The 17,595-nt window shown below is 40.4% G+C and overlaps 1 protein-coding gene across 2 annotated transcripts in view; it reads right to left on the reverse strand.

Annotated features, from left to right (window-relative positions):
• The window catches only part of shroom4 (shroom family member 4), a 106,094-nt gene that overhangs the window by 58,759 nt on the left and 29,740 nt on the right, over positions 1-17,595 (reverse strand). For both annotated transcript variants that reach the window (XM_041779966.1, XM_041779965.1), the window contains exon 2: positions 5,188-5,339. In XM_041779966.1, coding sequence (XP_041635900.1) covers positions 5,188-5,339 — 152 coding nt within the window. The remainder of the gene's footprint in view (positions 1-5,187; positions 5,340-17,595) is intronic.

Here is a 17,595-nt window from a genome sequence, read left to right on the forward strand (position 1 = left end):
GAGAAAGGGTTTTTTTGGGGGGGTTAGGAAAAGTGGTTTACATTTTGATTAGGTTATATTGTACTACATCACAACTAGAGTTCACTTTTTTGTTGCTTTGATAAGAGTGGTTGTTATTCAGGTAAAAAATAAAATAGGGTTATCACAGCTTAACTTTACAATGGACCATGATTTTCCTGACTTCCATTGGCACCCCATTTGGCCGGACCCCTGAAAACTCTCCCCTTTCCCCCTTTATGGGAGGCCTTGCTCAGGGTAATTAAAAGCTTCTCACTACAAAGTACCACATTTCCATTTCTCTGCTTTCAAAATAAAAGCGCTGAATATATTTAAGAGGGGAAAACTGAAATTTACCGGGCAGACAATCAAATATTTTAAAGATGCACTTTGGACGGGGGAGAGGTAGATGCTTCAGGATAAGATGAAATATCTGACTCTCGTATGTTAAATTACTGTACAACAATCACATTTCTGACAGTGCAACGTGGTTTATTTTTAACTGATGATGCATTTTTAACTCTTTTTGTTGCCCCATTTGACTGGTGAATGCAGATGTTTTACTCCTGAACCGGCTGATTTGTTGACTGATAAAGTCTTTATTTATAGTCTTATCAGTCTTCTTGGCTGCTCTCTTGGCCAGGACTCCCTTGTAGAAGTGATTTAAGCATCTCAATGGGCATACTCCTGGTTACAGAAGGGGTTAAATCATAGAAACTTTAAAAAAAAAAGGCTTTCTATTCTAATTTATCCTGTCATGAAGTGCATTCCAGGATGAAGAGAAGTTGTTTCAGACGTAATAGTTTTAATTTTCTGTCCTGCTGACTGAACACTCACATAATTCCCACAGTCACTCACACGGTGTTGGGAAAACCCCTCAGAGTCAGACATGCAGCGCATACCAGACACTGACACACTCAGTGGACTTGACTGGGTGGTATGCTCATAACGAAGCCGCATTCCTGAACACAAACACGTCCGTCCATCTGTCCGCCTGCGTCTCTGAGCGTGTAGCTTTACTGTACATGTGTCGTCCTACATGTGTGCAACAGCATCAGACAGGCGTTCAGGCTGCTGCAGGAACAGGAGCAGGAAAACGCCGCAGCTTTCTGACTGCTGGGGTGGACGATCTGGTTTCAAAGAGGGAGAGACGAGCTGCTGCCAAACAGCTGTCTGAAACTGTCTGAGGAGTTAAATCATTCTGAAATGACTTATAGATCTTATACTGGTGTTTAGTCTGAGTCCAGGGAAGAATCTAAGGGCATATCTGTATGAAAATGGAAGAAAAGGTGAAATTTCTCTACCTGCAAAGCCAAAAATCATCTGAAACATATTTCTTTTATAAACATATGCTGCAGTTCCATCAGCATCCACTAGGTGGCAACAATATTCTTGAGAGATGAAGTCTAGATTTATTATATCAAACTGTTTATATTTTGTTATTCTAAAGTAGTGATAGTCAATGCGTGGTTTTAGAGCCACATGTGGCTCTTTTGTGATGATTTGTGGCTCTTTTCTGTCTTAATTTGAAATATCATCCCCCCAGAAAACTTTTGAAAAGTGAAACTTTGACCTCAGAAATCATCCATTGCAAGTCACATTTATCATTGTTTCCGACTTTATACGTCTGTATATTTCCATTGCCCTTATTTGAAATGTTTTGCCCCTTTTTTCTCATTTTGTTGCCACTTTTAATCAATTTTACTGCTTTAAGCCTACTTTCCCACTTCTATTCACCACTTTTTACCCATGTTTGACACTTTTATCCCATTTTTGCCCTTTTTCACCAGTTTTATCCTGATTTTTTGCAAATTTTTCCCCTTTTTGCCACTTATCACCCCTTTCAGCTGCCTTTCTCCATTGAATACCATTTTCTCCTCATTTTTGCCACTCGTTGGTACTTTCTGCCTATTTCCCCCACCATTTTGCTGCTTTTTGCCTGTTATAGTCAATTTCAACAAATTTTTGCCTTTTTTTTTTAACACTTTTTGACCTGTAACTTATTTTTTGTTACTATTACCCATTTTTGCCACTTTTCCCCCACTTAGATTGTGGCTCTTGCAAAGGTATTTTTCAAATATTCAGCTCTTTGGCTGAGCAGGGTTGAGTAACACTGTTCTAAAGCCTTAAATATGCAAATAAAAATCTGGGCTAAAGTTATTAAAACAAACAAACAAAAACAAACAAACAAACAAAAACAGCATTTAAGTGCTAACATGTTCAGGTTTTCAATTTAAATATTATTTTTTTTTACTTTAAATCTATACCACTGGGACTAATGGATATTTCTGCAATGGGATCCTTGTGATGGGATAAAGCTGGCAAAAATAGCCCCTAAGTGAAAATAAATTTAAATGTCACTTTAATGATTCTAAATCTGTATTTCTAACCTTATTTGTTGTACTGTTTCTTCATCGTTTTATTATTTTTCTTTACGACATAGCTAAAAAGCTATAAAATGTTTAACTATATCTCGGTAAAGTGAAACTAAAAGCTCATTCTGACTACAAAACACATATTATAAAATCTAAGACAAGAGCTGATAATAAAAATGGAAATAAGAACATCTAATGAGGTAAAAGCTAATCGAGGACGCCTCATACAAATCACTGTATGAAAACATTAAGAGGTACGAGCTGAAGTCCTACTCCACTGATCTCATATCTGCTGAAGTATTTTCACCCTCTGTGTTTTCCTTCGGATGCCAGCTTGACTTTAGTTCATGCAGTGGAAATATTTCTGTCATTAGTTCTGCTTTCTGTGCCAAAATACCAGTGCTAGGCTGAGACCAGAGGAGTGGGGAACAGACACGTTACAGTTTTTTCTTTTTTATAAGAGTCATAGGAGCTGGAAATAAAACTTAAAGCCACTTATATCACTGTTTCTATGCAATGTGCTGCATTTATTTAGGAGTTATGGACTGACTCTGCAAGCTTTGAGGAATCTTTCAGCTGTTTTAGTTTAGTAAGTTTTAACCTGTTTGTTCAACCTGAACACTTGGCCTTGTTTAATGCATCAACTTACAGTTGATTGTAGCTTTTATAGACCAAATGCACACAACTATAAACAGCTACGGCTCAATATCAGTCTAGGTGTAGCTATAACATGGATTTGTGCATTAGCATCGTATCATAATTAATGTGAAAGATGCTTTCCTCAGTTGACCAAAACCAGGCAAAACCACTACATCCTCACTCTGAAGCATGGTGGTGGCAGCATCATACTGTGGGGATGTTTCTTGGCAGCCGGCCCTGGAAGGCTTGTAAACGAAGAGGGTAAAAAGAACGTGACAAAATAGAGGAAAAATCTTGGAGGACAATCTCATTCAGTCTGCAAGAGAAGTACGGCTAAGGCGAATGTTCTGGAGTGGCCAAGTCAAAGCAAAAGTGTGATTATTTATTACTTAATAATACAAAAGTGTGAAAGTGCTTCTCTAACGTTTTCATGCTTCCAAGTGTGATATAATCCAAGTATGTAGCCCAGTGTAACATAACGTGTGGCTCTTGAGCTACATGTGGCTCTTTTCTGTCTTAATTTGAATATGATTCCCTCAGAAAACCATAAAAAAGGGAAACTTTGACCTCAAATGTTATCAACTGCAAGTCACATTAATCAGTCACACTGACTGTATATAGTAGGCTTTAATTGCCAAACTTAATTGTTAACCTTTATTGTTTGTCTGTATATTTCCATTGCCCTTATTTGCAATTTTTGCCCCTTATTTCTATTTTTGCCACTTTTATCCTGCTTTTTGCTATTTGCAATTTTCCCCTTTTTGCCAATTTTTGCCCATTTAGGCTGTCTTTTGCCACCGTTTTTCCTGTTTTTGCCACCCTTTGCTGCTTCTTGCCCATTTTAGTCACTTTCACTTGTTTTTGCAAGTGTTTGCCGCTCTTTGACCAGATTTGCCACCTATAACTAATTTTTTGTCACTTCTCACTATTTTGCACCATTATTGCAACTTATTTTTGCCACCTTTGAGTTATTTTTATTGCCACTTTAACCCTTTTTTACCAGTTTTCCTCACTTTGATTGTGGCTCTTCTAAAGGTACAGTACTGCGCAGAAGTTTTAGGCATGTTTGGGCCAAAATTTGAGGCTGAAATAAGGCGTGTAATGGCTAGTATGCCCACCTGAGGGCCCCATCGGGTGAGAAGGAGGATTGACACAACCCAGATCATGCTCTGGATGTCTTTGTACAGTACCAAGGGCATGGGAAAATAATCTGATGAAAACAAAAAAACCCCCACAGCTTTAGGGCAGAGTAATTGGTAGATGTGGTGCTTAAACATAGCCTAGGGTACTGTTAGGGCAGTTAAGGAGCGTTGCCACAACCCCCTGGTTGTCGTGTTTATGCTCGAAGCACCTGAAAACTGTTGGTGGTTGCTGGGCGTGTTACTAGGGGTGCAAAAGCCTGGACAAAAGAAATGCTGTTGAGCTCGACCTTGGCTGCTGATCGACACACGTACATGTCAAATGTGTCGAACACTGACTCTGGCCGCCCTCCCTCCTCTCTTCAGCCTGGGGTTGTGGAACATCAGGACCTGTAGAGAACTGTTAGCGCTCTACATGCCTAAAACTTCTGCAAAGTGCTGTATTTTTTAACAGTTTGGTTCTTTGGTTGAGCAGGGTTGAGTAACACTGATGTAGGCTGTTTATTGTCTGTCTGTAACTTTGTTAAGTGTGCAGCTGACATCTCAATGAGGCTTTCCTGGTCACATAAATAAATAATCTTCAGTAATCAAAAACAATATAATTTCTCTTATCCACTGCTTTGCTCTCCTTCTCGTCCTACTCAGTTAAATAAATATCCATTATTTATCTTGTTGTTGCTCAGTTTTAAGAGCTTTTCTGAATGACTACTAACACAAGCATTCCCAGACGCTGCTCCTTCCTGCTCTTCTGGCGTTATCAGCTTTCCTTCTGACACCCTAAAGGTCAGAGATCACTTCCTGTTAACGCTGCCTTGTGTGTGTTTGCACGTCAGGATGAAATTCTCATCTTCTCCCTCACCTTTCCTCACAGCTTTGAGCTGAAGCCAAAAACCTCAAGAATCAGGAAGAAGAAGGCAACAACAGGGGACATAAACATGTCTATTTTGATTTTGCTGGACTATTTCTATGCGTGCAGATGTCTTATGTAAGCGTGAGTCAAAATCGCCTTTGGCATTGTTGTTGGGATGATTGTTTACCTCCTGACGACCAGCTTCAGGATCCTGTATGAGCCTTTGATGAGAATGAGCGCCTCCTGCCTGCTGCCGTAGAGGGCTGATCCATTTATGTTAATGAGCTCGTCACCGACCTTCAGCTTCTTGCACAGCGCCGCCTTCCCTCCGTCCTCGATCTGGAGACAAAAAAAGAAGCACACATTAAGGAAAAGTTGGAGTGGAAACAGAAGAAGTTCAGATGAAGAGAAGAAGTCACTCGAGGATATTCTGACGCTGCCAAGCCGACTCCTTTAAAACATGCTTCTGGAGGCATTTTTGTTCAACTGTCTTCATCCCCATGGCAATGCTGCCTTAAACAGCATCTCCAAAACAGGCTGGAGCAAACATCCCACAGAAAGCTGTCACACTCCCCTATAAAGAGTGTTTCTGACTGCTGCTCACACCGCGGTGAAGGCCCAGTTGTTAAAGCATTGCTTGGATGTCTCAGTGTTTTTTCCTTCAGCAGAGAGCTCAAACATTGATGAGTGTGCGGTTCAGTGTGGTGTGAGGTTCGAGTTCAGCCGTAAATCACAACACCAGGCGTGAAAGGAAAAAAAGAAAAGAGAGAGAAAGAGCACATGGGTAAAGAGTTGACCGACATTCTGACACTGGACTAAAAAAGTGGGTCAGATATGAAGGTTAGCGTTCAGAACATTTCATAAGTTAATGCTACACTCATACAATAGCAAACTTAATAGATAAGTTTAGTATTTAAAGCTGTTTCCACTCAGCGCTTCATCTTCTGTAACAGTTTTCAATGAGTGCTACAATAGCATTTCCAAAAAAGTTGGGATGATGTGCAGAATGTAAATAAAAGCAAAATGCAAAATAAAAACACACCAGATATCAAACCTGAGACATTTTACCATTTCATGAAAAATATTACCTCTCTTCTGAATTCCATGGCATCTCAAAAAAGTGGGGACGTGCAACAAAAGGCATTTTAGAGAGGCAGAGTCTCTGAGAAGTAAAGATGGGCAGAGGTGTACCAATCTCTGAAAATCTGTGAAGACTTCAAGGGTCATTTATTGTTGAAAATACAATTTTTCAGCATTTTCTAACAAAGATATGTGCTCCTGCCATGTCCACAATCCACCCCCCACCCCCTCTCTTTCTCCACCTTTTAGAAAATGTGTCATGCCATTCTCAGATTCTTCCCCTCATGATGTCATGTGGGGAGTAAGCACCAGGTTCAGTTGGCCCTCCCTGACTGTAAGAAAGTCCTGCCTTCCTCTCCTGATCCTCCTCTCTGCTGCCAGCCATTCAGCCACACCCCTTTTCTGAGGGGGGCGTGGTTACAGGGCGGAGTCAGACAGCTCATTAACATTTAAAGCCACAGAAACAGAAACAGCTCGTTCTGAGCAGGGCTGAAACAGAGAGTTTTTAGACATGCAAAAATCCTATACTGGAGTGTTTTTTCAGCAACAAACTTCACAGATATATTTTGGGGACCTCTGAGACCAAAATAAACTTAAAGGGGTAAAATATGTCCCCTTTAAATATCTCACCATCTTCAGTACATACTATCATCAAAGATTCAAAGAATCTGGAGAAATCTCTGTGTGCAAGGGACAAGGCCAATATTGCATGATCTTGCACTGCATTAAAAACAGGCATGATTCTGTACTGGAAATGAAGAACACCTCCAGGAATCACTGCCTGTCAGCACAGTTCACCAAACCATCCACAAATCCAAGTTAAAGCTGTATCATGCAAATAAGAAGCCACATGTGAACACGATCCAGAAATGTTGCCATTCTCTCTGGGCCAAAGCTCAGCTGGAAAACTGTTCTGTGGTCCCATAATTCAAAATGTGAAACTCGTTTCGGAAACAACGGACACCATGTCCGGCAGACTAAAGAGAATAGAGACCATCCAGCTTGTTATTAGCATGGACACACAGACACATCCGATACCTACAGGACCAAATTACAACACAGATACTAATATCTCATTTTGATACCCATTAGAAGGAATATTTTATGGAATTTGTGTGAATTATGTGTTAAGTTTCACTGGTTTTCTTTATATCCCTTGTTTGACTGGCATCTTATAAAGATATTTCTGCAAATCATTTATGATACCCAGACAGCTTTGAGCTACATATGCACGATATTATCGGTCTGATATCAGCATCGGCAGATATTAACTTAGAAAGTCAAATATCGGTTTTAGCAGATATCAAAATTTCTGCCAATATTTACATCTGGTATTTTGCCTCTGTATTTCAGCATATATCGACTGTAATTTTTTTCCATATACAGTGCTTAACAAATTTATTAGACCACCTGTCATATTTGTCTCAGAGACCATCCAGCATCATGAAGTGCTTTAATTAGGACTCTTTCATTTTCAGTCAGCTCTCCACGTTTTACCATTTTGAACAGGAATGAGGAATTTCAAATTGAACTCACCTTTTTATACCCAAATTTGAGCCGGCTCACTGGGCTTCTCTGAGAAGTCAGAAATTAATCAAGCATAACATTTATCCACTAAAACTCATTTTTCTGTTCAGGAATGCAAGTAAATAACTATAGTTTGACATATTAATCAAGAAATATTAATGTGCTTTACTATTTTTTCAGTTTTTTTGTAAATCAGTAAATTTGAAAATTCATGGATAACAATAACAATTATATTTTAGCATAAAAATATCATTTGGGTTAAAGAGCTTCTACATATTGGTGTATTAACCATTGCAGAAACATAAAAAATGATTTTGGTAATTACCAATGCTGTTAATTTAGGACAGCTGTGGCATAAACCTTACTTTGGTTAGGGTTAGGGTGGTCTAATTAATTTGTTAAGCACTGTATATATTAATAAATTAGTGGAGTTTTAGGCTGGACCAACAGACCTATGTCATTTGAGGTCTTATTCTTTTTTACCCTCATTCTTTAAACTTTCAAGTGTTTTTCAAGGACTAAAGTTTGCTTCCTTGGTCATCCTTAAACCTTAAATTGTGTCCAAAATGACTGAAATTTCTTGTCCGAAAAGCATCAGCATCAATATCGGTATCAGCTAAAATCAATCTGTAAATATCAGCATATTGGATATCGCAAAAATCCAGTATCATCCCCTACGTTCATCCTCCAGCTGACTTTCAACACCTGTTTTTTCTCCTCAAAAGTATCAATTCAGGCACCGTTTAGGGACTGGCATAGTACAAAAAGTATCCATTTAGTCCCAGTATCAGAGAAAAATCCAAGAGACACCCAACCCTAGCTATCAACCCACAGTCCACATCCTGCATCTCTGATGTTACGGGGCAGGATTGGAAATTCACTGTTTCACCTACGTGCCTACCATTCACTTTTTTTACTAGCCACTTTATTTTAACAAGCAGCTGCTGATATGAGGTACTAAATAATGATCATACTGCAAGTTCTTTCAATATGTGTCAGACTTGCAAAAGTTAAATGTTTTGTGCACGATTCCTGCAATCCCACCCCCAATGAGGCAGGACTGTTTGGTCAGTGGTTCTGATCATAACGTTGGAACAAGCCTAAAACTGCAACTCTTATGTTAAATACCATCACAGAATAAAAATTCAAAGCTAGCTTATATTCTTCATGGAAGGCTAAAATGTCTCAGTGTCAACATCTGATATGCTGTTGTTTTACACTTTACAAAGTGTCTTAACTTTTTTGATTTGAGGTTGTAAAAGTGTGAGTAAGACTGATTGATTCTTCTGTTAAATTCATGCAGTCCTAAAACATCCTGGTCCATCTGTGGTTTATATTCATGTGGTGCCCTTAAGATAACTTTGAAGTTGACTATTTGAGAAAGACTGGAATGAGCTGTTAGCGTGTTTATTCCAATATAACATTATCAACTTAAAGCTTATCCAATCCTAGTTCTTCTTTGTCTTTTTAAGGACTCTCCATGCAGGCTAGAGTTCACTTTCACACATTGAACCCAGCTGAATTCAGCCAGTATAAAAGCTGTTAAAAGATTCTTCGGGATCATATATAAAGGAACAAATTCCTGATTAGAAAGTGTGAAATGGAGAGCAGGCTTTCCCTCCTTCTCACCCTTCATCTTTCATTCATTCATTCTCTCTCTGCAGCAAAAATCAAAGGAATGCATGTCATGGAAACACCGGTCGGATTTTACGGTTTGAGGATTTTACGGACGCACAGCGGGGCACTCTGCATCAGGAGCCAAGTCAAACATAAATCGAGATCTTTCATATATTAAAATGTGCTCTCTGCTGTGATCTCTTGGGCCTTATGCTGCCTCTTAAACTGGCTTTAAGGGTTAATATTTTCAAATTTGATCTTGCTGTAATACCTCTTTAAATATGCCCAACCCCAAAGCAGGAAACCACAACTGAACCGAGCAGCTTTATCACAATGTTTGGTTATGAAGTCGTCTAATGTCATCTCCGCTTTGTTTCTTTTTTCTGGAAAAGCAAAACAATTTCACACTTTTGTTGACATTTCTTAAACCAGTTTTTGTAGATTGATTTCCAGTTCAAGACCTGGCAGAATAATTGAAACTGCTGTTTAAATAACTGGTGTTTTTGCTGAGATTAACTGTGATCTCTTTGCTCTTTTGCTTCACATAGAAAGCTGCTTTGAGCTGAATCCTCCATGCTCAAGATGTTGCAAAGATGTCTACACATGAAACACTCTGGCAATAACATCAGTGTTTCCCAAAATAGGCAATGAAAAGGTAGCCGCTTAAGTACATAATGCCAGTGTATAATGGCTTGTACATGACAAATCAACAGTCACAGTCACTCTGATGACCACTCAACAGTCAACAAGTCACTCTGATGACCACTCAACAGTCACAGAGTCACTTTGATGACCACTCCTCCGTCAACGAGTCACTCTGATGACCACTCGACATTAACAGAACTACTCTGATGACTGATCAACAGTCACAGTCACTCTGACGACCGCTCAACAGTCACAGAGTCACTCTGATGACCACTCGACATTAACAGAACTACTCTGATGACTGATCAACAGTCACAGTCACTCTGACGACCGCTCAACAGTCACAGAGTCACTTTGATGACCACTCAACAGTCACAGAGTTACTCTGATGACCACTCAACATTAACAGAACTACTCTGATGACTGATCAACAGTCACAGTCACTCTGACGACCGCTCAACAGTCACAGAGTCACTCTGATGACCACTCAAAAGTCACAGAGTCACTCTGATGACCACTCGACAGTCACAGAGTCACTTTGATGACCACTCAACAGTCACAGAGTTACTCTAATGACCACTCAACAGTAACAGAACAACTCTGATGACTGCTCAACAGTCACAGAGTCACTCTGATGACCACTCAAAAGTCACAGAGTCACACTGACAAACGCTCAACAGTCACAGAGTCACTCTGATGACCACTCAACGGTAACAAAGCCACTCTGATGACCGATCAAAAGTCACAATCACTCTGATGACCACTTAACAGTCACAGAGTCACTCTGATGACAAATCAACTGTCACAGAGTCACTCTGATGACCACTCAACAGTCACAGAGTCACTCTGATGACCGCTCAACAGTTACAGAAATACTCTGATGACCAATCAACAGTCACAGAGTTACTCTGATGACCACTTAACAGTCACAGAGTCACTCTGATGACCTCTTAACAGCCACACTATAGGACAGTTTAGAGCATTTGGCAAGGACTGTGGGTTAAACGTGGTTAAAAATAAAAATAATTAGATAAGGACTAAACAGGGACTGGGTGTTTTATTATTTACCCAGATAATTCCAAGAAGAAACACAAAAAACTAAAGGAAAGAAAGAGGCGGGATTCTAAGATGCATGTAGAATGAGGAGAATGAACAGGAATATGTGCAACATCAGCTCCATCGATGGCGTAATTCTGTGGGAAATGTTGGTGCAGGCTATTTTTTCTCTCTCCCACATGCACAAATACAGCAGAACCTCCTGTACTTTTTGTTTCCACCTATAAAAGGATCACTGATCACGCCCTGTGATTCAGAAACCACAGAGAACACACACACACACCATACCATGCAGTATACATTAAAAGAGCCTCTGGCGTGCTCTGAATGCACTGGACACACTGTTTATGTTCATTTGTTTCTAATGAGTTTTTCATTATGAAAACAAACTGAGGGCAGAGACGGCTTCAGCCGAGGAATGTTTTACACTTAATACACACCACATACACACAAATACAAACATGGACGCACACTGGCCCCAAACAGAACATGCATGGTTGAGAAACTCAAATAAACAGCAATTAAATGACCTCTCATTATCCAGCCATTTATCAAATATAAACCATAAACATGGCTGGTGGGGCACGCTCAAACAGACTGTGTTTAGTGATGTTTCTGTTAAAACTATTACTGTACCGTTACGCTTAAAAACCTATCAGTTATTTTCTCACACAGGAGGGAAGAGAAGAGTGAAATCAGGATGGAAAGGTGATGTTACGATGGATGGATTCTAGGAAGGTTGGTAGTGGGCAGATGAGTGGGAAAATATACAGTAAAAGTGCAGAAAATGATTGAAACATGGCAGGTAGAAGAAAAAATAAATGCATGAATGATAAGATACAGTAAAGTAAAGAAGGGAAAGTTATGAGGATGATGGGTGGATGCACAGAAAGAAAACTCATGGGGGTAAAAGGGAGGAAATAAAGCAAGAGGAGGTTTATTAACTTAACCCCAGCAGGCAGGTATGCTGGCTTTAATTAGAGTGCAGTAAGAAGAGTTTATTATGAGCAGAGCAGGAAGATGGAGCTGGAAGTGTTTGGGGTATGTCAAGGTGTAGGCAACTCCTTTTTTCTGTCCTTTTTGTGAATCATGTTGGACTGTTTTTCATAGGAGGAATATAAAAGGTGTCTAAGCTGTGTTGAAACGTCACTGCTTTGTCCAATAGTCTCAAACGTGTCATAAAAATAACCTCCTTTGAAGATAAGCATGGTTTATTGACAATCTCAGGGAAACAATTGTGCTACCCTTAATCCTAGTGTCAAAGCAGCGTCTCTGATTGGTGGAGCCTACTGTTACCATGGAAACATTTATCTACCTGCATCTCCTCCTTACAATTATCTTCTTATGAATCACCCTCTCCTCTCCTTCTGCATTTCCCTCCTCTCCTTTTCTGCATTTACTTCTTACTTTTATCATCCTGTATCTCCATTTTCTCTTTTTCTGCACCTCCTTCTTCTCTCTTTCTGCACCAACTTCTGCATTATTCTCTTCTTCTGCATCCCCCTCCTCTCTTTCCACATTTTATCTTTTCTCTTCCTGCATAACCCTTTTCAATTTCAACAATTCCCTTTTTCTATTCCTGCATCCCAAGTTTCTCTTTTTCTGCATCTACCTCTTTCTTTTTGTCTGCGTCTCCATCTCCCTCTTTTGTCTCCCTGCATCCCCTGTTCTCTTTTCTGCACCTCCTTAATCTTGCTTACTTCCTGTCCTGCAATAATCTTTTCTTCTGGATGCTCCTCTTTTCAATCTCCATTCCTGTATCTACTTCCTCTCTTTTTCTGCATCATACTCTTCTCTCTTTCCCTCTTCTCTTTTCATTCATCCCCCTTTTCTTTTTCTGCATCTGACACTTCCTTTTTATCTGCATCTCTATCTCCATCCGTTGTCTATGTGCATACTCTTCCTCCCTTCTTCTGCATCCCCCTCTGCACTGGTCTATTCTTCTGCATCATCATCTTTTGTCTTTCTGCATCCACTCACCTCCTTTTCTGCATCTCCCTCTTCTCCTTCTGCACTATTCCCCTCTTCTGTATCACTCTCTTCTCTCTTTCTGCATCCCCCTCCTCCCTTTCTGCATTTTCCTCTTTTCTCTTCCTGCATCCGCCTCTTTTCAATTTCTACATCTATATTCCTGTATTTCCCTCTTCTCTTTTCTGCATCATAGGGGTTTTTCTGCATCCACCTCTTCCTATTTGTCTCCCTCTCCATCTCTCTCTTTTGTCTTTCTGCATCCCCCTTCTCTTTTTTTCAGCATCTCCCTCTTATCTTTTAATAACATCCCTGTTCACTTTTCTGCATCTACCTCCTCTCTTTTCCTGCATCATACGCTTCTCTCTTCTATCCCCCTTCTCTCTTTGTCTGCATCTAACTCTTCCTTTTTCTCTGCATCTCTATCTCCATCCTTTGTCTTTCTGCAACCACTCATCTCTTTTTCTGCATCTCCCTCTTCTCTTTGCACATCTCCTACTGCACGTTTCTCCTTTTCTGTATCTCTCTCTTTTCTCTTCCTGCATCCCCTCTTTCCAATTTCTACATGTCCCATTTCTCAATTCCTGTATCTCCATCTTATCTTTTTCTGCATCTACCCCTTCTATTTTGTCTGCATCTCCACCTCCTTCTTCTCTCTTTCTGCATCCTACTCCTCTCCTTTCAGCATCTTTCTCATCTTCTCTTTTTCTGCATCTGCTTCTTCTCTCTTGCTTCATCTTCTTCTGCATTATTCTCCTCTTCTGTATCACCCTATTTCCTTTCTGCACCCCCTCTTTTCTTGTTCTGTATCAACCTCTCTTCTTTTTCAGGATCTCCCTCTATCTCTTTTCAATCCAATCATGATTGATTGATCACCTTTAGATTTAGTTTTCATTGCATGAGAAACTGCAGAAAATCTGTGCATTTCATAACAGTCAGTGACGTGAGCAGTCGTCTAGATTCAAGAGTAAACTCTGAATTAGGGGATTCATAAGTGTTAAATAAACTTGTTTCAGCTGTTTCTGAGTCACTTTCAGACCAATTTAGCTCAGTTTCACTCAGTCTGACCTACATCTGCTTGTGTGTGCCATCCTGCTGTGGGATGTCCAGACAGGGTGAGGTCACCCGAGGCACGGGGGAGAAGGAGAAGAATGCCCTCTTGTGTGCTGAAACTCTCACTCACACAGGTCAGTCACACCCTTTTATTTTTAGAGTGACTTCATGGTCTCTGGTGTGTGTAGTGGCACCGTGCCCGTCATTGTGCCCTGGAAAGAGAAACAGGAATCCCCATGCTGGTCACAGGTTTTCATCACTCAACGATCACCTGATGCGGAGAACAACAGCGCCTTGTGAGTGGGGCGATCAGCTTCAGTCTGAAGATCATTAGCAGTCGGGTACAGGATCGTCCTGCAGCAGTGCCGCTCTGACAGTGATGATGACCACGGCAAACATCTGCGCTTCTATATTAAACAGCAGGAGCTAACCACGTTTATTTTACTGTACACATCTGTCTCTCTGCGTGTGTGTAGCACTGCAAGGCGGCGCCCGCTGTAAACATGTGCATGTTAAGCCTCACATTACTGAAAGGTTGAGACAGAGAAAATGAGTAGCTCGATGCTTTGAGGAAGACTGGAAGAGGACAGTGTGTTTATACACTCACACCGCAGAGCATGGGACATTGTCACACACAAACACACACACACACACACAAAGGGGAGGAGATGTTTGAATATTCTGGCAGTGAACGAAATTAGGAAAAATTTGTGCCATTTCATCTGCCACTGAGATATGCACTACTTAAATCTGCAACACTCACACAAGCAGCCAAAGAAATAAAGGAAATGCATTTGTTTACAAGAAGACATCCAGAAATACACTCAGAGAGGAATCAATGAAGTTTGAATGAAGTAAGTAATGAGCTGTAATGGAACACTGCAAACACAAAATCTGATCTGAACTGCTCATAACACAGTGTTGTCTTATCAGAAAGAAAAGTTTATAACAGCTATGAAGGCTAATCTCTCTTGCAAACAAGATGAGGTGAAGTTACACAGTGTAAATAACATGGTAATCAACTGAGGCATAACACAGGTTTACAAAGTCTTACTAATAGGCAGTGCTATGACAAATATTCAATAGTAGCATTAGCATTGTGCTCAAAATCAATCTGTGGTTAATCAAGCACAATTTGAGGCATTTTCCACCCTGTATATTAGAATACCAGTCACACTTCCTGCTTCATGGCGAGAAATTTGCCTGAAAAATTACAGACTGTAAAACTGCAGACTTCTTGTAGGTTTTACAAAATGGGCGTGACTATCCAGCTTAATGGTTGAATTTGGATTCCTTCGCCAGTTGCACCAAAATTGTGACGGAGTAGCCACTGTTGCTGTTCTTTAAGACTACTGCCTTGCATCTCTTTAATCCAAAAGATACAACTCCTAGCTATGATAGCATTTATGGCATCTCATAGGAATAGCACAATTTAGCATTATTTTGATCTAGAAAATGAAGATAAAGTTGTCCAGAGGCTAGCGGTGCTAGCACTGCTAACGTTAGCCACAATTTGTATACCTACTTTGAATCTTTACAGTGTGACACTGTTTTACTGTTGCAGTGTGAAGTTAGTTCACTAAAATACTTCATTTTGGACTAGCTGGCTAAATGCAATTTTAATCTGATGGTTAATTATAAGCCTAGGAACATCACTAGTTTCCACCGTGTACATTAGAGTAACAGTAATACCTCCTGATTCATGGTGAGAAATTTTCCCCAGTAAGTTGCCAGACACATGCCCTTTAAATTTTATACACACGCTGTACACACCTTTTTTACCATTCTAGCTCTATAGGACATTTCAAGTGGGATGAGTTCACTCAGTAGGGGAAGTTACTCCTAAAAAGAGGCAAGACCATGCCTAATTTTACTAACATTGCAAAGCAGATGGGTACGCCCGTTTCCGTGTTTCTCAGGGGGCGAATCCATCTTGCAAAGCTCCCGTCTGAACCGTTTGAGCCGGGTTAGAAAGTCACAGGACCAATCAGCGACAAGGGACAGTAATTTCAGGTGCGGCAGAGTAGTGACGTAAGCAAGCAGCAACACGAAGCCGGTGCCGTTATGGCGGAAGAGCTTAGCGTGAATGTTGCTAAAGCACCAGTTTTATTAGAACTTGACGACATTTCTTTGTTAAAGAAGACCAAAGAACATCATTGAGTTGTTCTCTTTTCAAAAATGACAAAAGTCGTGTACTGACATGTCTATAGTCGCCATGGTAGCTGCACATGCCTCTGCCTCCTGAATGCTTAGTATTGAAGGTTTTCCAGATGGATGTGTGAAACAAATTCATCTGGCGTGTCAGGTTACTAGCTGGCTAAATGCAATTTTATTTTAGGTTTAATCTGATGGTAAATTAAAAGCTAAGGAACATCAGTAGTTTCCACCATGTACATTACAGTAACAGTAAAACTTCCTGACTCATGGCGAGAAATTTTCCCCAATAAACAGCCAGACATAAACCCTTTAAATTAGGTAAGTTCACTCAGTAGGGGAAGTTACTCCTAAAAAAAAGGCAAGACAATGGCTTATTTTACTATATCTAAGAATAAATTCAAAATTTCAGACTTCCTGTAGGTTTTTCAAAATGGGTCCAAGACTCTTTGTGGCAGGCCCTTGCATGGTACGCCCACCAAATTTCATAATCCGAGGTGCAACTCACTGGAAGGGCTAAATTTTAACATTCTGTTATAGGTTCCACTGAGAAACTTTTTTATACTCACTGGAAAAAACTCACATTAGACTTTTTCTTCACTTGGCTTATTTCAACCAATAATCATGGCATTGCTTGTATTTTAAGCCCTTTAAAAATACTTTGTGTTTCATGGCGAAAAATGTGCCACCATGGCAAAAACTTCAAGATAAAAGACTAGGTTCATTTTGGACACATTTGTCAACTTATGCCGTTCAGTATGTTCACATACATAAGGCAATTTGCTATTCAAATTTTCCAATTGTTATAAACATACTGACTGCTTTGACAGGAACCATTGCTCTTATTCTCACTAATGCTTGGCCTATTTTTCACATGATGCCTGAAGCTCATGATGATTGTGCCGTTTAGAGTAATGCACCACATCATAAAACCCTAAAGTTGCTTTATTACCCCAGAGACTCCAGGAGGCCATAACAAGCAACATCAAGGGGATCAAAGCTGCAAAAATACCTCTAAATGTGCCCGACTCCAGCCTCGTCTCAATGTTTCAGGGCTTCAAATGGAGCCATCAACCTGACAGGTCAACACATGCTCACAGACCCCCCCCTCCTCCAGGGACCTTTCCAGCTCTGTGTGGCCCCCCAGGACAAAGAACCTGGGGGGAGGGAGGATGAGAAGCTCCCTGGACCCCCTGCTGAACACCAGCTCCTTCTTTTGTCTTCGTTGCCACCGTTCAGCTGCCAAACATAATGTCACAACCTAGAAATCTGGACAACGGTGGTTTGAAACATGGAAATGCGGCTGAGGAGCTGGAGGTGGATGCTGCCAGGTCTTTTTTCAGAGCCCAGTTTCTCCCACACATCCTGTTTGGATAGTCTTTGAGCTCACCTTAATTTCCACTGTTGGTTTGGAGCTGCTTATAGGCACAAGTGTGAGTCACTCGCTTTCTGACCTACTCTGCAGAATGAGGTCGATGCAAAAGTTACTAAATAA

The sequence above is a fragment of the Cheilinus undulatus genome, linkage group 22 (assembly GCF_018320785.1).
Source record: "Cheilinus undulatus linkage group 22, ASM1832078v1, whole genome shotgun sequence".
NCBI classification, from domain to species: domain Eukaryota; kingdom Metazoa; phylum Chordata; class Actinopteri; order Labriformes; family Labridae; genus Cheilinus; species Cheilinus undulatus.